This window comes from Cricetulus griseus, chromosome 4 (genome assembly GCF_003668045.3).
Source record: "Cricetulus griseus strain 17A/GY chromosome 4, alternate assembly CriGri-PICRH-1.0, whole genome shotgun sequence".
Classification (NCBI taxonomy): Eukaryota; Metazoa; Chordata; class Mammalia; order Rodentia; family Cricetidae; genus Cricetulus; species Cricetulus griseus.
Genome location: NC_048597.1, coordinates 131,538,453 through 131,558,573, shown reverse-complemented (window position 1 = coordinate 131,558,573; position 20,121 = coordinate 131,538,453). Strand labels below are relative to the sequence as shown.

Here is a 20,121-nt window from a genome sequence, read left to right as displayed (position 1 = left end):
CTGAGCACTGGGGGGAAAAGCCAGGGTGCCTTGGCAGTACTGCCGTACGGGGCTGACTCGCAGGTGGACTAACCTGAGAGGTTTGAAGGGACATTTGTAAAGCATGGTAGCTCATGATGAGATCGGAGGTCTCCTGCCCATTTAAAGGACCATCTGAGTCTTAGATGTTAATAACCAGCCATTTAGGGAGCAGGAGGAGCCAAGCAATAAAAGAGTTCCGCCTCTAGCTCGGGTCACATCCTCGGCAAATTTAATCTCTCCCGTCAGAAATGGAGCAGTCAGGCGCTTTGGTCAAACCATACAGTCCTTGACCCTTTGTGGTGACCACAGATCTCCAGCCTCTGCCCAGAAGTCATTCAGCAGGTCCACAGTCCCAACCCCCACCAAGAGAAGAAGTAGGGTGCTATATGGTCATAGATGCTAGACATCAGTATGAAGGAGTTCTTGACCACTCGAGAGATCAAACATCAAGAGGCAATATATGAATTGTCCCGAGATGAGCAGGACTTAGTTGAGATCTCAAGCTTGCTAGAAAGGCCTACCATGACCCCATGTAAAAGCTGTTCATCATGTCAGAAGAGGAACTCACACATATATTTGGTGACTTGGACGCTTACATACTCCTGCATGAAGATTTGTTGGCAAGAATAGGCGAAGCAACCAAGCCTGATGGGACACTGGAACAGATCGGTCACATTCTCGTGAACTGGTTACCAGGCCTGAATGCCTACAAGGGCTACTGTAGTAACCAGCTGGCAGCCAAGGCTCTTCTGGATCAGAAGAAACAAGACCCAAGAGTCCAAGACTTCCTTCAGCGCTGTCTGGAGTCTCCCTTCAGCTGAAAACTAGATCTTTGGAGTTTCCTAGATATCCCTCGTAGTCTCCTTGTCAAATACCCTTTACTGTTAAAAAGAAATCCTTAGACACACTCCAAAAGACCACCCTGATGTCCAGCTAGGAAGCAGTATTGATAATTCAAGGAGTTATTTCTGATATAAACTTGAAGAAAGGTGAATCCGAGTGTCAGTATTACATCGACAAGCTGGAGTACCTGTACAAGAAGAAGGACCCCAGGATCGAAGCGAGCAAGTGCTGTTGTGCCATGGGGAGCTGAAGAATAAAAGTGGCCATAAACTGTATATTTTCCTGTTTCAAGACATCTTGGTTTTGACTCGGCCTGTCACACGAAATGAGCTTCACTCCTACCAGGTTTACCGGCAACCGATCCCAGTGCAGGAAGACCTGCAGGATGGGGATGTGCGCATGGGAAGTTCCTTCCAAGGGGCTTTTGGCAACTCAGACAAAGCTAAAAATATCTTTAGAGTCCGCTTCCAAGACCCCTCTCCAGGCCAGTGACACACACTGCAAGCCAATGACGTGTTTCATAAGCAGCAGTGGTTCAACTGTATTTGTACTGCCATCGCCCCTTTCCAGCGGGCGGCCAGCCCCCTAGAGCTGCAGGGCTTACTAGAGCTCCACGAAGAGTGTGAGAACAACCCCAGTGCTGGGAATCTCCCAGGCCAGCGAAGGTCATCCATGGCTCCCGGGTTTACACAGGGAGATGATGAAAGTGCACTGGAATGTGGCTCCAGTGTACAGACAGCAGAAGACACCAAGATCGTGAAGGCACATCGAGTGCAGCCTGGCTTACGAAGAGCAAGGGACAAAGCCCAGTCAGGTGGCAACAGGAAAGAGACTCTGGTGTAAATGTGTTCTCTGGTGAGAGGCTGGGAGGCTGTTTATTTATAAATTTGTACAGTTTTTTTTTTTTTCTTGTAATGGGAGCATCCTAGGGTTACTCTGTACCAGCTGTAATGTGTTCATGGTTTGGGTCTCTCTCTCTCTCTCTCTCTCTCTCTCTCTCTCTCTCTCTCTCTCCTTCCCTTCCCCCCTTGTTATTGTTGTCATCGTCATTGTTGTTAATGGCAGCTAAAGATATACATATTACTGTTAAATTGCAGACTTTAAAGAGGTATTTTCATAGACTATTTAGAACATACCCACCTGGTATTTTTTATAAGAAGGAATATGTGTGAAACCAGCATTATCCTGACTGGGTTCACCATGACTTTCCAATTCCAACCAAATGTGATATTTGCAGTATTTCCCAAACTTAAAGTTTTGTTAATGCTGAAATTCTATCAGTGTTCCTTGTTAAACCTCAAATGATGAATGAAATTTTAATAATGACATCTACAATCTACATGGAAGATTTTTGAGTATGAAATACTTCAATTTACAGTGAAGCACCACTTCCTTGGAAAACAATCATAAAACTCAATGTGTTTTCCATTTTTATTAACTGGAATGCCTTCTTAGATCGGTTTTTCACTGCACATTCCTCATTTTTCATTCATTTATTCTGCCAACTATTTAATATTTTATTGTAAAGTAGTTTTTAGAATTTTCTTTTATGTTTTTACATTGATGCCTTTTTTAAATTGGCATGTCCTTAAAGTTTTTTTTTTTTTTTTCCTGATTTTGTGTGTGTTGAGCCAATTAAGAAAACTGAAGTTTTTGCAGTGTATCATGTCAGGATAGTGAAGACCCATGAGATGACTTATTATATTCTAGACTACTGGAAGAAACCACAAGAAGGACTTTGGTGAAAGTTTTTGTGTTGTCTGGAAAGCAAGAGAGAAGGCAGGAGACTGGAATAGTGAAGAGAAGGAAAGGGAAAAAGGAGTTTGTCTAAGGTAAAATGCTGATTCAGAGGAGTGGAGACAGGAAAGCCTGACTTGAGGGTTTGTAGGAAGTTGTAGAAGGCCAGAGGGAGGTGGGAACTGTGTTTGCTTTGGTTTCTCATGCCTGCAAATAGTGAATTTGAAAAGAAACCGTAAAATGTGTTGGAAATTTGAACATATTAGGTTAATTCTGATTGGTTTTCTTCATTAAAAAAATGAAGCTGGTGATTCTTCACTCCAAAATGTTTGTGTTAGAAATGGGGTCATGCTCTTTAAAGGAGGGAGAAGGATTGAGATCCTGTGTCAGCCCAGATTTATACTAGCCATCAGTTCAAGTCATTGTTACCCATCGTGTGAAATATATCTCCAGTGAAAATGAAAATTGGAAAAGGCTGTAAATAGATCAATCAAGTGATTTCTTTGTATAAATGAATTATACAATTAAAAAAAGCAAACACATAATACCCCCCCCAAAAAAAAAGAATTGTGTTGGAATTTTGACTAGGATTGCACTGAATCTCTAGATTGCTTTTGATAGGATGGCCATCTTTACCATGTCACTCCTACTGACCCGTGAGCATGATCTTTCCATCTTCTGATATCTGCAATTTCTTTCTTCAAAGACTTAAAATTTATCATACAAGTCTTCACTTGCTTGGTTAGAGTTACTCTAAGATATTTTATTATTTGAGGCTATTATGAAATATATTGTCTCCCTGATTTCTTTCTCAGTTTTCCATTTGTGCATATGACAGCTACTGATTTTGTGTGTGTGTGTGTGTGTGTGTGTGTGTGTGTGTGTGTGAATCTTGTATCTACTTTGTTGAAGGTTTTTATAATCTGTATGAGTTCCCGGTGGAATTTTTAGGGACACACACACACACACACACACACACACACACACACACACACACACACACATATTATCATATCATCTTCGAATGATTCTTTGAGGTCCTCTTCTCCAATTTGCATCACTTTGATCTTTATCAGTTGTCTTATTGTTCTATAATGAGTAGATATGGAAAGAGTACACAGTCTTATCCTTTAGGAAAAATTTTAGTTGAATTTCTTTGGGGGTCAGGGAGCAGCATGTGGTGGTTTGAACAGGAATAGCCCCATAGACTCATGAGTTTGAATGCTTGGCCCACAGGGAGTGGCAATATTAGTGAGTGTGGCCTTCTTGAAGTAGGTATGGCCTTATTGGAGGAAGTGTTTCCTATCCCTTTGGGGGCAAGCTTTGAGGTCTTATACACTCAAACTGCACCCACTATGGTACACAGATACCTTCTGCTCCCTGTTGATCATGATGTAGAACACCCAGCTCCTTTTCTAGCACCATGTCTGCCTGCATACTGACACATTTCAGAGAGTCCAATGATTAATGATTGTTGATTCCAGTTGTTGTTTGTGGTGGTCGTGGTGGTAGTGGTGATGTGTGTGCACTTTCCTTCTTTTGTTTTTGCTGATATAAAATTATTTCCTATTTTTTTATGGGTGTAGTTAACATTGGTGGTTTTTAGCACTTTCTGTAGGACTGGATTTATAGATAGATATTGTTTAAATTTGACTGTATCATAGAATATCCTGTTTTTTCCATGTATGGTGATTGAAAGTTTTGTTGGGTATAGTAGTTAGGACTGGCATCTGTGGTCTCTTAGAATCTGCCAAGTATCTGTCCAGGCCCTTCTGATTTTAGAGTCTCCATTGAGAACTCTGGGGTAATTCTAATAGGCTTGCCTTTGTATGTCACTTGGCCTTTTTCCCATGTGGTTTTTAATATTATTTCTTTGTATTGTACATTTAGTGTTTTGATTAGTATGTGGTGGGGGAACTTCCTTTTCTGGTTCAATCTATTTGGTGTTCTGTAAGCTTCCTGCACCTTTATGTGCATATCCTTTTTGAGGTTAGGAAAATTTTCTTCTATGATTTTGTTGAAGATATTCTCTGGGACTTTGAGTTGGGAATCTTCTTCTTTAGGTTTGGTCCTTCCATAGTGTACCAGATTTCTTCATATTTTGTGTCAGGAAACTTGAGATTTAATATTGTCTTTGACAGAGGTATCCATTTTTTCTATAGTATCTTCAGACCTTGAGATTCTCTCTTCCATCTCTTATATTTTGTTGGTAAAGCTTTCCTCTGTAGTTACTGTTTGGATTCCTAAACCTTTCATTTCCAGAATTCCCTCAGTCTTTGTTTTCTTTATTGATTCTTTATTATTTATTGATTCCTTTATTTCCATTTTCTGGTCTTGATCAGTTTTATTTGTTTCTTTCAACTGTTTGTGTTTTCCTGGATTTCTTTAACTGTTTATTCATTTCCAGACACTGTTTATTTGTTTTCATGGATTTTTTAAATCCACTTTAAGGAACTCTATAGTTGGTTTTAAGGTCTTTTTCTTGTGTTTCAGCTATGTTGGAATATTCGGGGCCTGCTGTGGTAGGATAGCTGGGCTCCAATGGAGACATTTGCCCTTGCTGTTATTGATTGTGTTTTTATGGTGACAGCTAGGCATCTGGATTTGGGATGATTGTAGGTCTAGGTGCTGATTTCTGGATTTGTCTTTGTTGGATTGGTGTTTTATTCCTTGATTTCTGTTACATCTCTGGATTTTCATGGAGTATATTGACTGAGTGTTGCTTGTCCTGTCCAGATGTGTTCTCTGGGAACGCCTGCTGGTATTGTAGACTGGGATACTGGGATGAGGTAGAGGAAGGAAGGTTGGAGGAGAGGGTCTTGGGGATGGGGTCAGACAAGAAAGGGAGATCATAGCAGATTTCTTGCTAGAGAATTTGGGATGAAACTGCAGGGATTAGAATTTAGGAGCAGTAGGGGAGATATGAGTCTGCCTCCAGCCTACTTGTCCTGAGAGGAAAGGCCTCTGGGTTAGCAGGGGCTGCCTGCTGGGCTGGGGTCTAGAACAAATCAACAAGGTGAGGGAGAATGTTAGAAGGGGAAAGATCTATAGGGTCCACTGTAGAAGGGATTGGTTGAGGGGTGGTGGTGGACATACCAAATGTGTTCTGCTGTATAGCTGGGGATGGAACAGAGAGAGAAGAGAAGGTCTGAAGGGAGCCTACAGGTGGGTGGCCTGTGGGTTAATCTGGGCATGCCTACCGGAGTCGTGGGCTGTTCCCTTGTTCTGCTATGCTGTTGTGTTCCCAGTGAATGCCTGCTGGTGTTGCAGGCTGGGATATTGGGATTATTATATTGGGGGAAGAAGGTTGGGGGTGAAGATCTTTGTGTTCCATTGGGGTGGGGTCAGAGAGGAAAGGGAGACTGCAGAAGCTTTCCAGCTATGGAGTTGGGGATGATGCTGGGAATTGGGACTAGGGTGGATCTCAGGAGAAGCAGCAGGTGTGGGTCTGCCTTCAGCCTACTTGTCACCCTGACAGGAGAGGCACTAGGGTTAGCAGAGAGTGCCCACTGGTGTTTCGGTATAGGACAAACCAATAAATAGGAGGAAGAAGGTAAGAAAGGGGAAGATCTGTGGGATTGTGGGATCAATGGGAGATGGGAGGAGAAGCTGCCTATGGTGTTGTGCTATAGAGCTGGGAAATAAGACCCGGGGATTTGAACTGGGGGAACAGAGAAGGAGAAGAGAAGATCTGCTGGTAGCCTACCTGTTTTTTTTGTTTTTGTTTTTGTTTTTGTTTTTTTTTTGTGTGTGGGGGGGTTAGCAGAGAATCATATTGTTTAATTTTCAGATACTCAAGAATTTTGGAGATATTATCTCCAATATTGATGTTCAATTCCACTACAATTAAATTCCACTATTTTAAAGCAACATGCTTGTATGATTTTTGCATTTAGTGGAACATGTTTTATGGACCACAATATAGTCTACTGAATACATGTTCCCTAACCTCCTGAGAACAAAATAAATTCTGCTATTTTGAAGTGTGCCCATTCAAATAGTTGCTGATTTTTTTAATATAATTATATTGTTAAGCCTTTTTTCAATGAACAATTATAAAAATAAGTAATAAGAAAATCTTTAAACTGTTGTTTCTTATGCCATGTCATTTTTAAGTTGGTTCAGATATGAGCATGAAGGTTTCCAGGTAAAGTATTTTGCCTGATAGCCAGGCCTAAGGAGACTATCAGTCTGACAGCACTTCCCAATCCTCCCTTGAAGAAAAAATTGTCTTATTATTTGGACAAATATAATTATTTCTCATGATCTCATAAGTTTTCTACTTATTCCCATAATATGTAACTTAAGACTATATAGACACATTTTTGTTGTTGTTGTTGTTTGGGGGTTTTTTGTTGTTGTTTGTTTGTTTTCTCGAGACAGGGTTTCTCTGTGTAGCTTTGGAGCCAATCCTGTCACTGGCTCTGGAGACTAGGCTGGCCTCGAACTCATAGAGATCCACTTCCCTCTGCCTCCTGAGTGCTGGGATTAAAGGCATGCGCCACCAACGCCCCGGCTCTGTATAGACACATTTTTCAAGCATACCGTTTACTGGAGTTACTATGATAGAAACTCATAATGTGTTTTGAGCAAATAAAATATTAAAAAGTTTAAGAAAATCATTTCAAGTGTTTAGTTTGAAAATCTATAGTTTCTATGAGTTGATTTTACCTTAAAAAATAAATGACTTATTTTTTACTCCTAACTCAAATAGGCCACTTTAAGTAAAACAGTTTGACTTTGGTAACCTTTAATTTTAATTGTAAAAATATAACATCTGTAATAATATTACAAGAAATTCCTGCATACTGTTGTCCTTGCTTGTATTCTTTAACGGTTTTCACTTACATACTTGGTTCTTGCAGAGTACACCTTCAGACTTCGTGTTGAAGAAGGAATAGGGGTTCCGAACATACCTGTACACCCAATTGGATATAATGATGCAGAGATACTATTACGGTATAGTCATTTAGTTGGATGTGAGTGTATCTTGCCCTGTGATATCCATTCTCGGCTCTATAAGTCAATTATGTTAAAAGTAACATGTATCAAAATAAGTTCTGAAGTAGGAACACTATTTTTATGAGAACAATCAGATTAACTACTAAAAAAAATAATAAAATATTTCTCAGCTCAAATGAAATTCTCAAAAATGAAATTCTGTGCAAAATTTAAAATCAAACACTGACTTGAAAAAAATTAACACTTAGGTGTCCTTAGGTATTCATTAGCTATTTATCTAGATCATAGATATACAATCATGCTAGCCACAAGATGTGTGATCTTGCACCAGTTACTTCCTCATTGTCTGATTTAGTTCCCTCACCTGTAAAATGAGAACAGTGCTGTTTCTTCTTGAGTCAAAGCCAAGGGCAGTGTCTACAGTACAATGACACTGACTTAATATTTGTTGGTAATGTTTCCTGTATTTTATTGCCTATTTCCCAACTTCCATTTCCTAAATGTCTGTACTAGAATAACTTAATTACTTTTTATAGGGACCTACTATGGAGTCAGTAGTTTCTTTAAAAATTAGGTGCTTCAAAACACAGTCATGAATGTTCCCTCTTCTGGATATCCTCAATTCCCTGCTTCTCCAACTACATCAAGTGTAAACAGGAGGCTGTTGCCACCCATAAGTCCTCTGGATTTTAGTTTCTTGCCTTCATCTTTATAACTAACATATTGCGTGCTACGTATTTGCCTAAGCTATGACTCTTTTTCAGAATGAAAACTCCATGAGGCTAGGCCTTTCTAGGCCTAGGTCCTACATATGCAGTGTCACACTGAATCTCACCACTTCCTCAAGATCAATCTTTTTGTTGTTTCATGTACTCTTGACAGAAACTTGGGAGGAACTGCTCCACCAGACAAAAGCTGGAAGGGAACTCTAAATATTAGTTACAGTATTGGACCTGGCTTTACAGGAAGTGACTATCTCAGGTAATTTTGTGACTCTTTAATAGCCTAGAAAAGTTTTGTTTTAACAGAAAAATCTCAAGATAATGCTCTACCAGGTAAAGTATGCTTTTGCCTTTTTTCCTTGTCACCAATGAACCAACTGATCATTTTACATCATCTCAGAAAGACTTAACAGAATTAACTATTGAATTATTCAGTGGTGACATTATAATATTAGATGCAATATTACTGTTTGCATTTAGGCTTATAACATTACAAGCAGTGTTGTCTTTTTTAGCTTCCATTTTCAGCTTTTATTTCATTTTTAAATCTGTTTTCCTAATGACTTTTATTGTGGGTCAGTTGAGAGAATGTAAAGGGACAGAGAGAAAGGAGCTGTCAGTTATTTAACCTTTACTACATAGCAAAAATGTGTCAAAATGAGTAAACTATGTTATACAACAATTCTCAGTGGATATCATTACTAGTTCTCCCCTCACCCTCTCTTGAGACAGGGTTTGAGGATGTATTCCCAGCTGTCTTGGAACTCTCTCTGTAGACCAGTCTGTCCTCAAACTCAGAAACCCACTGCCTCTGACTCTCAACTGCTGGGATTAAAGGTACATGCCACCACTGCTCTGCTATAAGTAGTATTGTTTTTAACACAATACTGTTGTTACATAGTGATCATATTTGCCTGTTGGGATGAGAAAAAGTGGGCTGACAGTGTGGATGTTGATACACAGTCCATGGTAAGACTGGGGAAGGGGAATGTTAGTGCTCATAAATCAGAAAGGATATAGTTAGCTGTTTATTTTATTACACTCACATGGCTCAGTCATTCCTGTTTGCTAATAATTTACCTATATATGCAAACTTTGATACTCAGAATACGTTTTTATTGTTAGAATTGGCTTGTTTCAGAAAAATTAAAGTGAAAAAAGTTCAGTTTTCTTCTTTATATAGGAATTTTAGAATCTGAGTTATGTAAGGGCTTAATATCATCATAATTCAATTAGAACAGTGTTGCTTCAAGTAGAAAGTTTATTTTCTGTTTTACTTATATTCTCCAGAGAGAGGGAAAGATAATATAGCTGAACAAGATGCACAAGATAAAGGCTTTTTTTAAATTACAAGCAGAAGCAGAGAGATGTGGAGGAAGTTTCTGTCCAGCCTGTACCTGCATTCAGACAGGCTTTATTTGTAGAAGCAAGGTATCACCACAGACAGACATGAAGAAAATACATTCATAATTTCTCTGAGGTTCCTCAGGGGCCTAGAGAAATGACTTGGCAGTTAAGATGACTGGAATCAATTCCAGGATCCATGTTGGCTCACAGAATGCCAGTAGCTCTAGGTCTAAGGGATCCAGTGCCCTACCCCCTCTTCTGACCTCTTTGCCCTCCCCACACACATGCACAAACACACGAATAAAATATATATTAAAAAATAAAACCAAGAAATCATAAAAAATAGAGTTTAGGATCTGGCTATCCAACACTGTCCTTCGTTGTTGTGATTTGAGTTCAAAATGGATCTATACATAGTAAATAATAACAGCAAAGCCCTTTCTTTCTTCTCTTTCACCTCACATAGATCTTGATTATTTGTCCATTTAGAGATACTATCAAATGACAAGACATAAAGCCACTCCCTCATGTTGCTGGCATTAGTGAAGAATAATTGGGTCCTAACAAAAATGGAAACACAAACACAAAATCAGTAGAGCAAAATTAAACCTAGACATACAGATAACTAAAATAGGGATTTTTAACTGCCCATACTGCAAGATAAAGGCCATGGCACATCTCAGTGGGACCTCAAAAACCGATAATAATTTAAAGAGATAACTGTTGGACACATATGAAATGAGAATTTATTCTATATTTCATTAGACTTGTTAGTTAATAAAGGAGCCAGGACTGGTGTTAAAATTGTTTCAAAGGTATGTTCAAGGATACATAGACACAAACACATGTACACACACACACACACACACACACACACACACACACACACACACACACACACACACATCTCAAATTATCTCATTAGGAATGCTGAGATGAACATAATTTCAGGAAAGCTTGCTTTTCCAGTGGGGAAGGATCTTAAACGAGTGGGTACTAGATATGACTCTACTGTGAAATATTTATGTTTCTGTCATGCTTCTGCATGTTCATTCAGTCTGTCTCTACAGAGATATTTAAAGAAGTCTAGTTATATAAGGGAATGCAACAAAAGATAAAGGTGACATTGTTAAATTAACTAGAGTGCTTTCCAGCTTTTTCCTATAGGAGGGTGTTAGTTCATTTGACAAACACTTGATAAACATTAACTGTACACAAAGCATCACTATGAGTTCTGGGGATTCATCCTGGATCAAATAAACCAAAATCACCTCTCTGTTATGCCTAGATCTTAAACTCTGCTTTATTTGGAATACAGTGTGTTTGAAGTGATGAGAGGAGTAGGAGGTAATTGCTACAAATAATTCAGCAAGTCAAAGAGAGTAAAGAGGTGGAAGGTAGAAAATGCAGAGCCTTAAATGTAAAAGAAACATTTGTGATTCTGGACACCAACCCTGTGTTTAATGTTTAGACTTACAGACTTTTCTATACATTTTATTCATTTATTGCATCAATATTTACAAAAAAAAAACAAAAACAAAAACCCCAGTTCTCACTGTGTAGCTGAACTGGCCAAATGGCCTCATATTCATGACAATTCTCTTGCATCAGGCTCCAGGCAAAAAAAAGCCAACACACTAAGCCTGACTTAGCTTCCCTAATTTAATGATACAGTGACATAATACCAATGACTTTGGGTTTCTTTTTAATCATAGACTTTAAGCTCTTAACTGTGGGAAAATGCTGAAAATATTTCTGCATTGTAGCAGTGGGTGTTTTGGTGCTAAAACTGAACCTGGGGTTTTGCTTTTGCCCACTGCTGGCTCCACCATTAAGACATTTCCCCAGCTCCTTCTTGATTTTACTTCACAATAGCAAAACTAAAAATTTTTTTAGTTAAAACATTTTTTTAAAAAACTCACTTGTTGATTGGTTTTGCCCTTGATGAAACTTTTAGCTGAATTATGTATTAATTATTATTAGGACTAATTATATATTTAGAAAGATTTTAGGAGGTTGGCAGAATCTGCATACACTTCATGTTGTATGAGCCTTGGTAGTCGATTCCTTCCTTCCATCAACTAATGGATAACAAATTATAGATTTGTTTTTGTTTTTTGAAACAGGGTTTCTCTGTGTAGCTTTGGAGCCTGTCCTAGAGCTTGCTTTGTGTCCAAGCCTGCTCTAACAAGTAAGCTAGGACAGCTGGGTAGGGGTGTGAGGATTCAAAAAAACAAAGAAGACAGGATCCAGTCAGGAGGACTGTCCAGTCAATGCTGAAGGGCCTCAGTTTATTTGAGAACCTGTTTATATAGAGACTAAAAGCAAAGAGTAGAATAAAGATCAGCATAGTCAGTTAACTAGTCCCAGCTCTATCCTTGAATCAGGGAATAGGCAGGCTGTCTGTCTGTCATGTGAGTCCTGCTAGCAGCAAGCACCTTCGTTCTCTATCTCGATGTTCCTTTGGTTGGCATTCAGCACCCTGTATCATAGTAAGATAATGTGTTCTTTCCCACGGGCTTACTCAGAACATTCTCACAACTCTCAGGGAGACTGAAACAATCAAGCTTGAACTCAAATGACTTATAAGTTCAGAATAGACTCCAGATGAAAACTGAGTCATTTGTGGTCTCCCACAGCTTTGTAGATCAGGCTGGCCTCCAACTCACAGAGATCCGCCTGCCTCTGCCTCCCTAGTGCTGGGATTAAAGGTGTGTGCCACCTCCACCCAGCTAGATTTTTCTATATCTAGAATAAACAAAGACTTGTTTCTGTCCCTGTGAAAAAGCAGCTCAGTATTTATGTGTGTCATTCTGGGTTTCATACAGTGCCTTTGTGATGGAGGAAGTCTGACTGAATTTACATTTGCTTTTAAATTAGTTAAAATCATGAATGAATAGTAAAGTCCAGTCCAAATCAGAATCAAAATGGATGGCCCAAGGAAGTTTCAGTATATAGCTGCGCACTCAGCACAACTTCCCAAATACTTACTTAACAATAGAACTTATCATATTCTTCAGTCATGCTCAGGTCAATTTTAAGTAACATATTTATAGACCACTTTCACAGTTATGGTGGAAGTTAATGGACAGCAAGTATTATTGTAATCACGTGTCACTTAACAGGGTGATGTATTTTGAAAAAACATGTCATTGTTGGAACATCAGAATGCACTTACACATACCTAAATGGTTTGATCAGTCATTGAATGTGGCTTTTTGATGCCATTCAGAGATTCTGTAAACAAAAGAATGAGGCTACTGTTAGCCTGACATGGCAGTCTGTCTTAGAGGAAACTCTTCTAGTAAGTAAAAGAACACTTCAAATGCACAATGAGAGTACACTATGCCTTGCGGGTAACTGCATTGCTCTACATCTATGATTGTCAATGTAATGTCTGTTTATCTTAGTGTCACCACAAATACATAACAATACATTTTACTATGACATCATAGCCTGTGCAGTGTTAATAGATTTTTTTTTGATTCTTTGTGTAATTTTAAGGATACTACACATGTGTGATTTTTTTACTGTGCTGTGCAGGGATTTATGCTCAAACAATAAATGTGTCTTTTCAGTTACTACATAACAAACAGTTGCCCCTGTGTAGTAAAGTATTAGAATTGATACTTTAAGGCATTTAGTAAAATATTTTGAGTTAAAAATAAGAATAAGCAATATAGCTATGAAGAAAAATATAAAATATTGCTATTTAAAGTTGACTTTAAGGTACATGTAATACACAGGAAATACACAGGAATACACAGGTAAATACACAGGAATAAATTGTAATGATGCTTTGTAAGTATTTCAAATAATCCAATTATTGAGGTGGTAAAGATCAGAGAATTCTCTGCCCTATTGTATAGTTTTCTGTAGTTTTGAGATTTAAAAAAATTAAATGAAACTAAATACAATGTTTCATTGAGCTAACTTATTCTTTTCAAAATTCTAGGAAAGTTAGAATGCATGTAAATAACATTAACAAAGTCACAAGAATTTACAATGTAATTGGAACTATCAAAGGCTCTATGGAACCTGGTGAGTCACTAAAATTTTAAAGACACTTCCTTTTAACAAAGATTAAGAGAAGATGAAACTCTATCAATAATGTATTTTTCTGAATGATTTGAAACTGAAATTCAGGAGAAGGATATTTCCACTCTAAAAGATTTCAGTTTATACTATTGGTTATCTTATCTTAATACTTATAATATTGTATAGATTTTCTTACCTATATCAGGCAGGAGAAAGTTTAATTTAAATACATGAATGACAAATGCATGTATTTGTATGTAAATTGAAGCTCTTCTGAACACATTCTTGTCCAGATAGGTATGTCATTCTGGGAGGTCATCGTGACTCCTGGGTGTTTGGAGGGATAGACCCTACCACTGGAACTGCAGTTTTGCAAGAGATTGCCCAAAGTTTTGGAAAACTGTTGAATCGAGGTAACTAGCATTTCTATGGTAGCTGTTGACTGAAAGTGACTTGCTAAATATTCCTGTGCCTGTAGGTGGGGAGTATTTAACCATGCATGTTAACATGATTGCAGGCTGGAGACCCAGGAGAACTATCATTTTTGCTAGCTGGGATGCAGAAGAGTTTGGGTTGCTGGGTTCGACTGAATGGGCTGAAGTAAGTACAGAGAAAGTACTTATAATATTGTATAGATTTTCTTACCTAATAGAGAATCACTCAGGAAAATTTAAGACATAGAATTTGTTCCTACTCTCACATCTGATTGGCAGTCTCTTCTTAGTCTAAAACTATTATCAAAACATTTCAATTTTTCTGTATTTATGTTATAAAACAAAATCAGTAAATTCAGAAAAGAATCAGAATGTTCAAGTTATTAATTTCTTTACCTTTCATAAGTTTTGATTGTTAAATATAAAATGATAATTTTGTAAATTTAATAAAGTAGCTTAACTTACCATTTCAGTGCTGTTTTTGTTTTTGTTTTTGTTTTTGTTTTTCTTTCTTACAGGCTCTTAACTCTTTTTTTTTTTTTAATATTTATTCCGTATATAGTGTTCTGCCTGCATGTATCCCTGCAGGCCAGAAGAGGGCACAAGATCTCATTATAGATGGTTGTGAGCTACCATGTGGTTGCTGGGAATTGAACTCAGGACCTCTGGAAGAGCAGTCAGTGCTCTTAACCTCTGAGCGATCTCTCCAGCCCCAGGCTCTTAACTCTTAAAGAGCCTCTCCTATGCACCTTCTTTCTTTCCCATTCTCCTCTTGTTGATAAAGTATAAGTTCTTACATGTGTAAACTGAGCACACTTTTTATTTCTTTTTCTTTGGTTTTCTGAGACAAGGTTTCTCTCTGTAGCTTTGGAGCCTGTCCTGGAACTCACTCTGTAGTCCAGGCTGACCTTGACCTCACTTAGATCCACCTGCCTCTGCCTCCTGAGTGCTGGAATTAAAGGTGAGAACCACTATTGCCTGGCTAGTGAGCACACTTTGTCATAAAGTTAGATATGTTTTGTGGTGCTTGCTTTCTCTCTACCATCTGTTTGATACATATTTTATTGGTGTGTTCCAAAGCAAGGTATGCATGTCTATGTATTGTTTAAAAAATGTTTTCCACCGGGTGGTGGTGGCACAGGCCTTTAATCCCAGCACTCGGGAGGCAGAGGGAGGGGCAGGCAGATCTCTGTGAGTTTGAGACCAGCCTGATCTACAAGAACTAGTTCCAGGACAGCCTCCAAAACCTGCATGTGTCTCGAAAAACCAAAAATAAGTAAGTAAGTAAGTAAATAAATAAATAAGCTTTGCTCCTGACTCATTTCTGCTTACGTTACTATAAAATAATAATATGAAGCAAAATCACATAAAGTTACTTTTCTGATATTTATCTTTGTTGGTTATATTTACATTGGAAAGTTTCATTTTGATACTGGTACTGTAAATATAAAATGTGAAAGTAGAACATTAATTTAGATTAAGTATTACTGGTGAAGGTAACTTATTTTTAGAATGTGTGACTTTGTTTTTTACTTTATTAATTTACTTTTTACATTCCAGTGACTTCTTTTTTGTGGGGAGGGCGGGTTTTGAGACAGGGTTTCTCTGTGGCTTTGGAGGCTGTCCTTGAACTCTCTCTTGTAGACCAGGCTGGTCTCAAACTCAGAGATCCGCCCCCAAGTGCTGGTACTAAAGGCATGTGCAACCACTGCCTGGCCTCCAGTGACTTCTTATAATGCATGTATACATCAATATATTTGTTCCTACAATTTCAGAAATTCAAAATAAAAATCAAAGAAATCTAAGACTTACAATAGTAAATTTACATTGCTACATGTGTGAGGTTAGGAATAATTTCAACATTCTTCCTAGTTTTCTGTACCAGGTTTTTTCTTTTGGTCCCTTCACCCGTTCCCAAATCATGACATGAAGACTTACTAGTTTTGAATGCTCAGCCTAGCTTAGGCTTATTTCTTGCTATCTCTTTTAACTTAAATTAACCTGTTTCTCTTTACCTTTTGCCTCAGAGTTTTTACTTTTCTTCTGTATATCTTACTTTCACTGCTTCTGTGTTTGCTTGCTGACAGCTGCCTGGCTGGCCCTTGGGGTGTATGTCCCTTGTTTTCTTCTCTCTTCTCCTTCTCTTTTTCTCTCTTGAGCCTAGATTTCTCCTCCTATTTATTCTTTCTGCACACCAGCCTCACCTATCTGTTTCTCTGCCTAGCTCTTGGCTGTTCAGCTCTTTATTAAACCAATAACATGCCTTAGACAGGTAAGATGAAACAAATGCAACACATCTTTACATCATTAAACACACATTCTTACATCTTTAAACAGTTGTAGCATAAACAAATATAACACACCTTTACACAGTTAAAGTAATATTCTGCAGCATAAACAAATGTAACACATCTTTGCCTAGTTAATTGCCACAACAATTTTCTACAAGACGTGTTGTCATATTCAATGGCACATTTAACTTCTATGAGAACATAAAAAGTTATGTGTGGTGATGCGCCCCTTAATTCCCACACTCAGGTGGAAAAGGCAGTAAGAACTATAGTTTGAGGCCAGCCAAATCTATATAATGAGTTCTAGGCCAGTCAGGAGTACACACTGAGACCCTGCAAATGCTGTAATAGAGACTTTGACTATAATTAAGGCAATCATACTAGTTACTTTTCTTGTTGTTGGAACAAAATGCCTGAGAAAAGCAACTCAAGTTAGGAAGGTTCTATTCTACTCACAGTTCAAAGGTACAAGCCATCATGGCAGGGAAGTGGTGATGATATATCTGTGAAGCTACTGATCACACTATATTCACAGTCAGGAAGCTGAATTAGATGGATACTGCTGCTTGCTTTCTATTGGCCCAGAACCCTAGCACATGGAATAGGCTTTTTATTCTTTGTTTTATTCTTTCACTTCTCTATAGATTTTTATAAATATAGATAAATGGGTTTTTATACTTTTCATTCTCATACTACATTTAGGAATGCACTTAGTGGAACTCAAACTTCAGTTGAGTAAGGACCAATCTCTAGAGTCACCTGTTAGAAAACAGTTTCAGGCCTCACTTTGAACAGTCTAGATTCAACAGATTTTAGGCAGGACTACCAAATTTTGGAGCCTCACCGCAGCATATTCTGATACAGAGAATGAAGGAATCACAACTGAAAATAGTTTTTGTGGGTTTTTTGTTTTTAAATACACAGCTTCATAATATTCTCTTTTTCTTAATTTAATTGCAAACATCAATTAAGCAGTTATCAGAATATTCTTTAAATTTGTGGTCACAGGCAGATATAGTATTTGACTTATAAACACCAGTAGACCATTTTACAGGAGATTATTGTGGTTACTTTGTTTACATTTTTAAAGTAGTAAATGCTGTGAGCTTACAACTTTGCTTCAACTGCAGGAAAATGCAAAGATCCTACAGGAGAGAAGCATTGCTTACATCAACTCAGACTCATCTATAGAAGGTGCATGTTATTTTAATTTGAAATACAATTGTTGAATAGTAATTCTATTTTTAGTAATTTCATTTCTAGTGAGTATTCTAGCCTTTGCTTGTTTGGTCTTTTTTTTTTTTTTTTTTTTTTTTTTGTCTTGAGATAACAGTCTCATGAATGGCCTCAAATGTGTTGGTGGCCATGACCTTGAACTCCTTATTTTCCTACTTCCACCTGCTAAGCACTAGGATTACAGGAGTGCACTATAGTGCCTGGCAATTTTTTTTTTGGTTTATTATTTTCTTAAGTCTATAAATTCTAACTTACTAGTATCTCAAATCTTATGTTTAGATAAGACTATTCAGCAATAACTTAGTTTTTAGTTTTATCACAGGAGAAATATTCATATCAATCATTATGACAGACAACTGAGCTATGGCTCCTGATTTTTTCTTTATATTTGGTTTATATTTGCTTGCCTTGGATTGTGACTTAAAGCACTAATATTCACCTTACTTTTCTTGTGAATGAATCAGAGAAATTTGCCTGGAGTATTTTAGAAGAAATATTTTGCAGAATATCTTATACAGAAATATTTTCTTAAAACATTTTCTTGTAAAATGAAGTATGTCCCCCACTTTATTGGAACTGCTTTTTGAATTGACACATTGTATTTGCCTCTTGATGTTTTTGGTGCATTTTTATTTATTGTCCCTCCAGCTGTTATAGCATGCATACTGTTGTCTAATACATTGATCTAAACTCCTGAATCAAATGAAAGAATGAAGAATGAGTTCTGTAGTCTCAATGCTTTCTTTGAAAAGATGGTCTACTGATGGAAGTTGCCATATCAACCACCAGAGTCCACCATTGCTTTGCCAGTTTAAACAATACACCACAGCCTCTCTAACTTCTCAGGAGCATTGACAATTAAAGACTGTTGTATTATTTTTGAAATAGAGAGTTACAATTAAACATAAATGGATTTCCTTAAACATAAATGGTATTATGAAATAAGACTTTTGTGTTTGGTTTGTTCTTCAGGCAATTACACTCTACGAGTTGACTGCACTCCTCTTCTTTACCAGTTGGTGTATAAAGTGGCGAGAGAGGTAAATGAGGACACCTGGCTTACTCTTTTATGATGAATGTATAAACATTTCTGGTCTAATGAGCTACATTTATTTTTAAATTGCTATCAGAATATTGCTGATTCAAATAAGTAGCAACTAAAGCAAATTTTATAATACACAGTTTACTACATGACATAATTGTGAGGATGCTAAGAAATAAAGTATTAAAAATAAGCCAAGGAATTCAGACATCTGGCAATGCAGAAATCATTGGTCTTTGTCACTAGACAGTTCATTGTTTGTCTACTGTAGAATGGACAGTAGTCAAACAGCAAAAGGGGAGGAAGTCTGCAACTGGGGACCACACAGAAATACTATAATCATTAAACTAATTCTATTAACTCTTGAGAACCAAAGCACAGTGAATCTCAAAGTAAAATCAAGTAATATACTCCCAATACCTGTACACTTCATTTGAGTAGTCCTCCAGTATAGCATTTACTTATAGAGGTTCTGGAGAGGCAGATTAGTAGTAAAGAGCACTAGCTGATCTTCCAAAGGACCTGAGTTTGGTTCCCAGCACCCATATTAAGTGTCTTACAACTGCCTGGAATTCCAGCTCAAGGTTCATGGGAATACACAAACACACCGCCACCACCACCACCACCATCACCACCACCACCAACAACAACAAAAATCACATCAATAAAAATAAAATGAATCTTCAAAACAAAAGAATTTATGTGTAGAAGTATTTGTTGCTTTAAGGTCAGCATTGGTGAAAAGTAAGAGGTGAGTGTCACTCTAATTCAGGTTCTATTTCCTAATCTCTGTAATCTTGCCCTACTGCCTGTCTTTAAAAACAGTTTTTTTTTTCAAGAAAAGGTACTTGCTATATTTTCCTTCTTGCCGTCTTGAGTAAACTTATTTCCTGTTCTTTCATTGGAACCCCTTACAATAGTTCCTTTCCTAAAAGCCACTGTAAAGAGAACCTTTAAGGGACAATACTCAAGAGTACAATTTTATGATCTATACTGTATTTGAAAAATGGCTTCTGTCTTTAATGTCAGGGGTGATAAAAACTTTGGAGCCAATAAGTAGAAATTTTCATTTGTGCATCTTGTCCAAAGTCACATACCTATTATCTATGTTCATACAAAGACCTTGGGGACTAACATGGCTCATTCACCTTCCTATAAACAAATCGTTGTAATTTCTTCCATCTTCCATGCCTTAGTTACTTTTCTTTTGCCTTGAAGAGATACCATGACCAAAGAAACTTATAGAATAAAGAGTTTACTGGGAGCTTGCAGTTTCAGAGGGTGAGTCTGTGACCGCCATGGTGGGTAGCATGGCAGCAGGCAGGCAGGCACGGTATTGTAGCAGAAACTGAGAGACCACATCCTTATCTGCAAGCACAAGGCACAGAGAGATAACTAGGAATGGCACAGCCATTTGAAACCTTAACGCCCACCCCCAGTGACACACC

At 37.7% G+C, this 20,121-nt stretch overlaps 1 protein-coding gene and 1 pseudogene across 1 annotated transcript in view; both read left to right on the top strand.

The window, feature by feature from the left end:
- The window catches only part of LOC100769032 (N-acetylated-alpha-linked acidic dipeptidase 2), a 62,936-nt gene that overhangs the window by 21,452 nt on the left and 21,363 nt on the right, over positions 1-20,121 (top strand). The window contains exons 8-14 of the mRNA XM_027410878.2: positions 7,467-7,560; positions 8,446-8,544; positions 13,588-13,673; positions 13,964-14,083; positions 14,188-14,270; positions 17,526-17,589; positions 18,604-18,671. Coding sequence (XP_027266679.2) covers positions 7,467-7,560; positions 8,446-8,544; positions 13,588-13,673; positions 13,964-14,083; positions 14,188-14,270; positions 17,526-17,589; positions 18,604-18,671 — 614 coding nt within the window. The remainder of the gene's footprint in view (positions 1-7,466; positions 7,561-8,445; positions 8,545-13,587; positions 13,674-13,963; positions 14,084-14,187; positions 14,271-17,525; positions 17,590-18,603; positions 18,672-20,121) is intronic.
- On the top strand, positions 104-1,721 carry LOC100768454 (annotated as a pseudogene).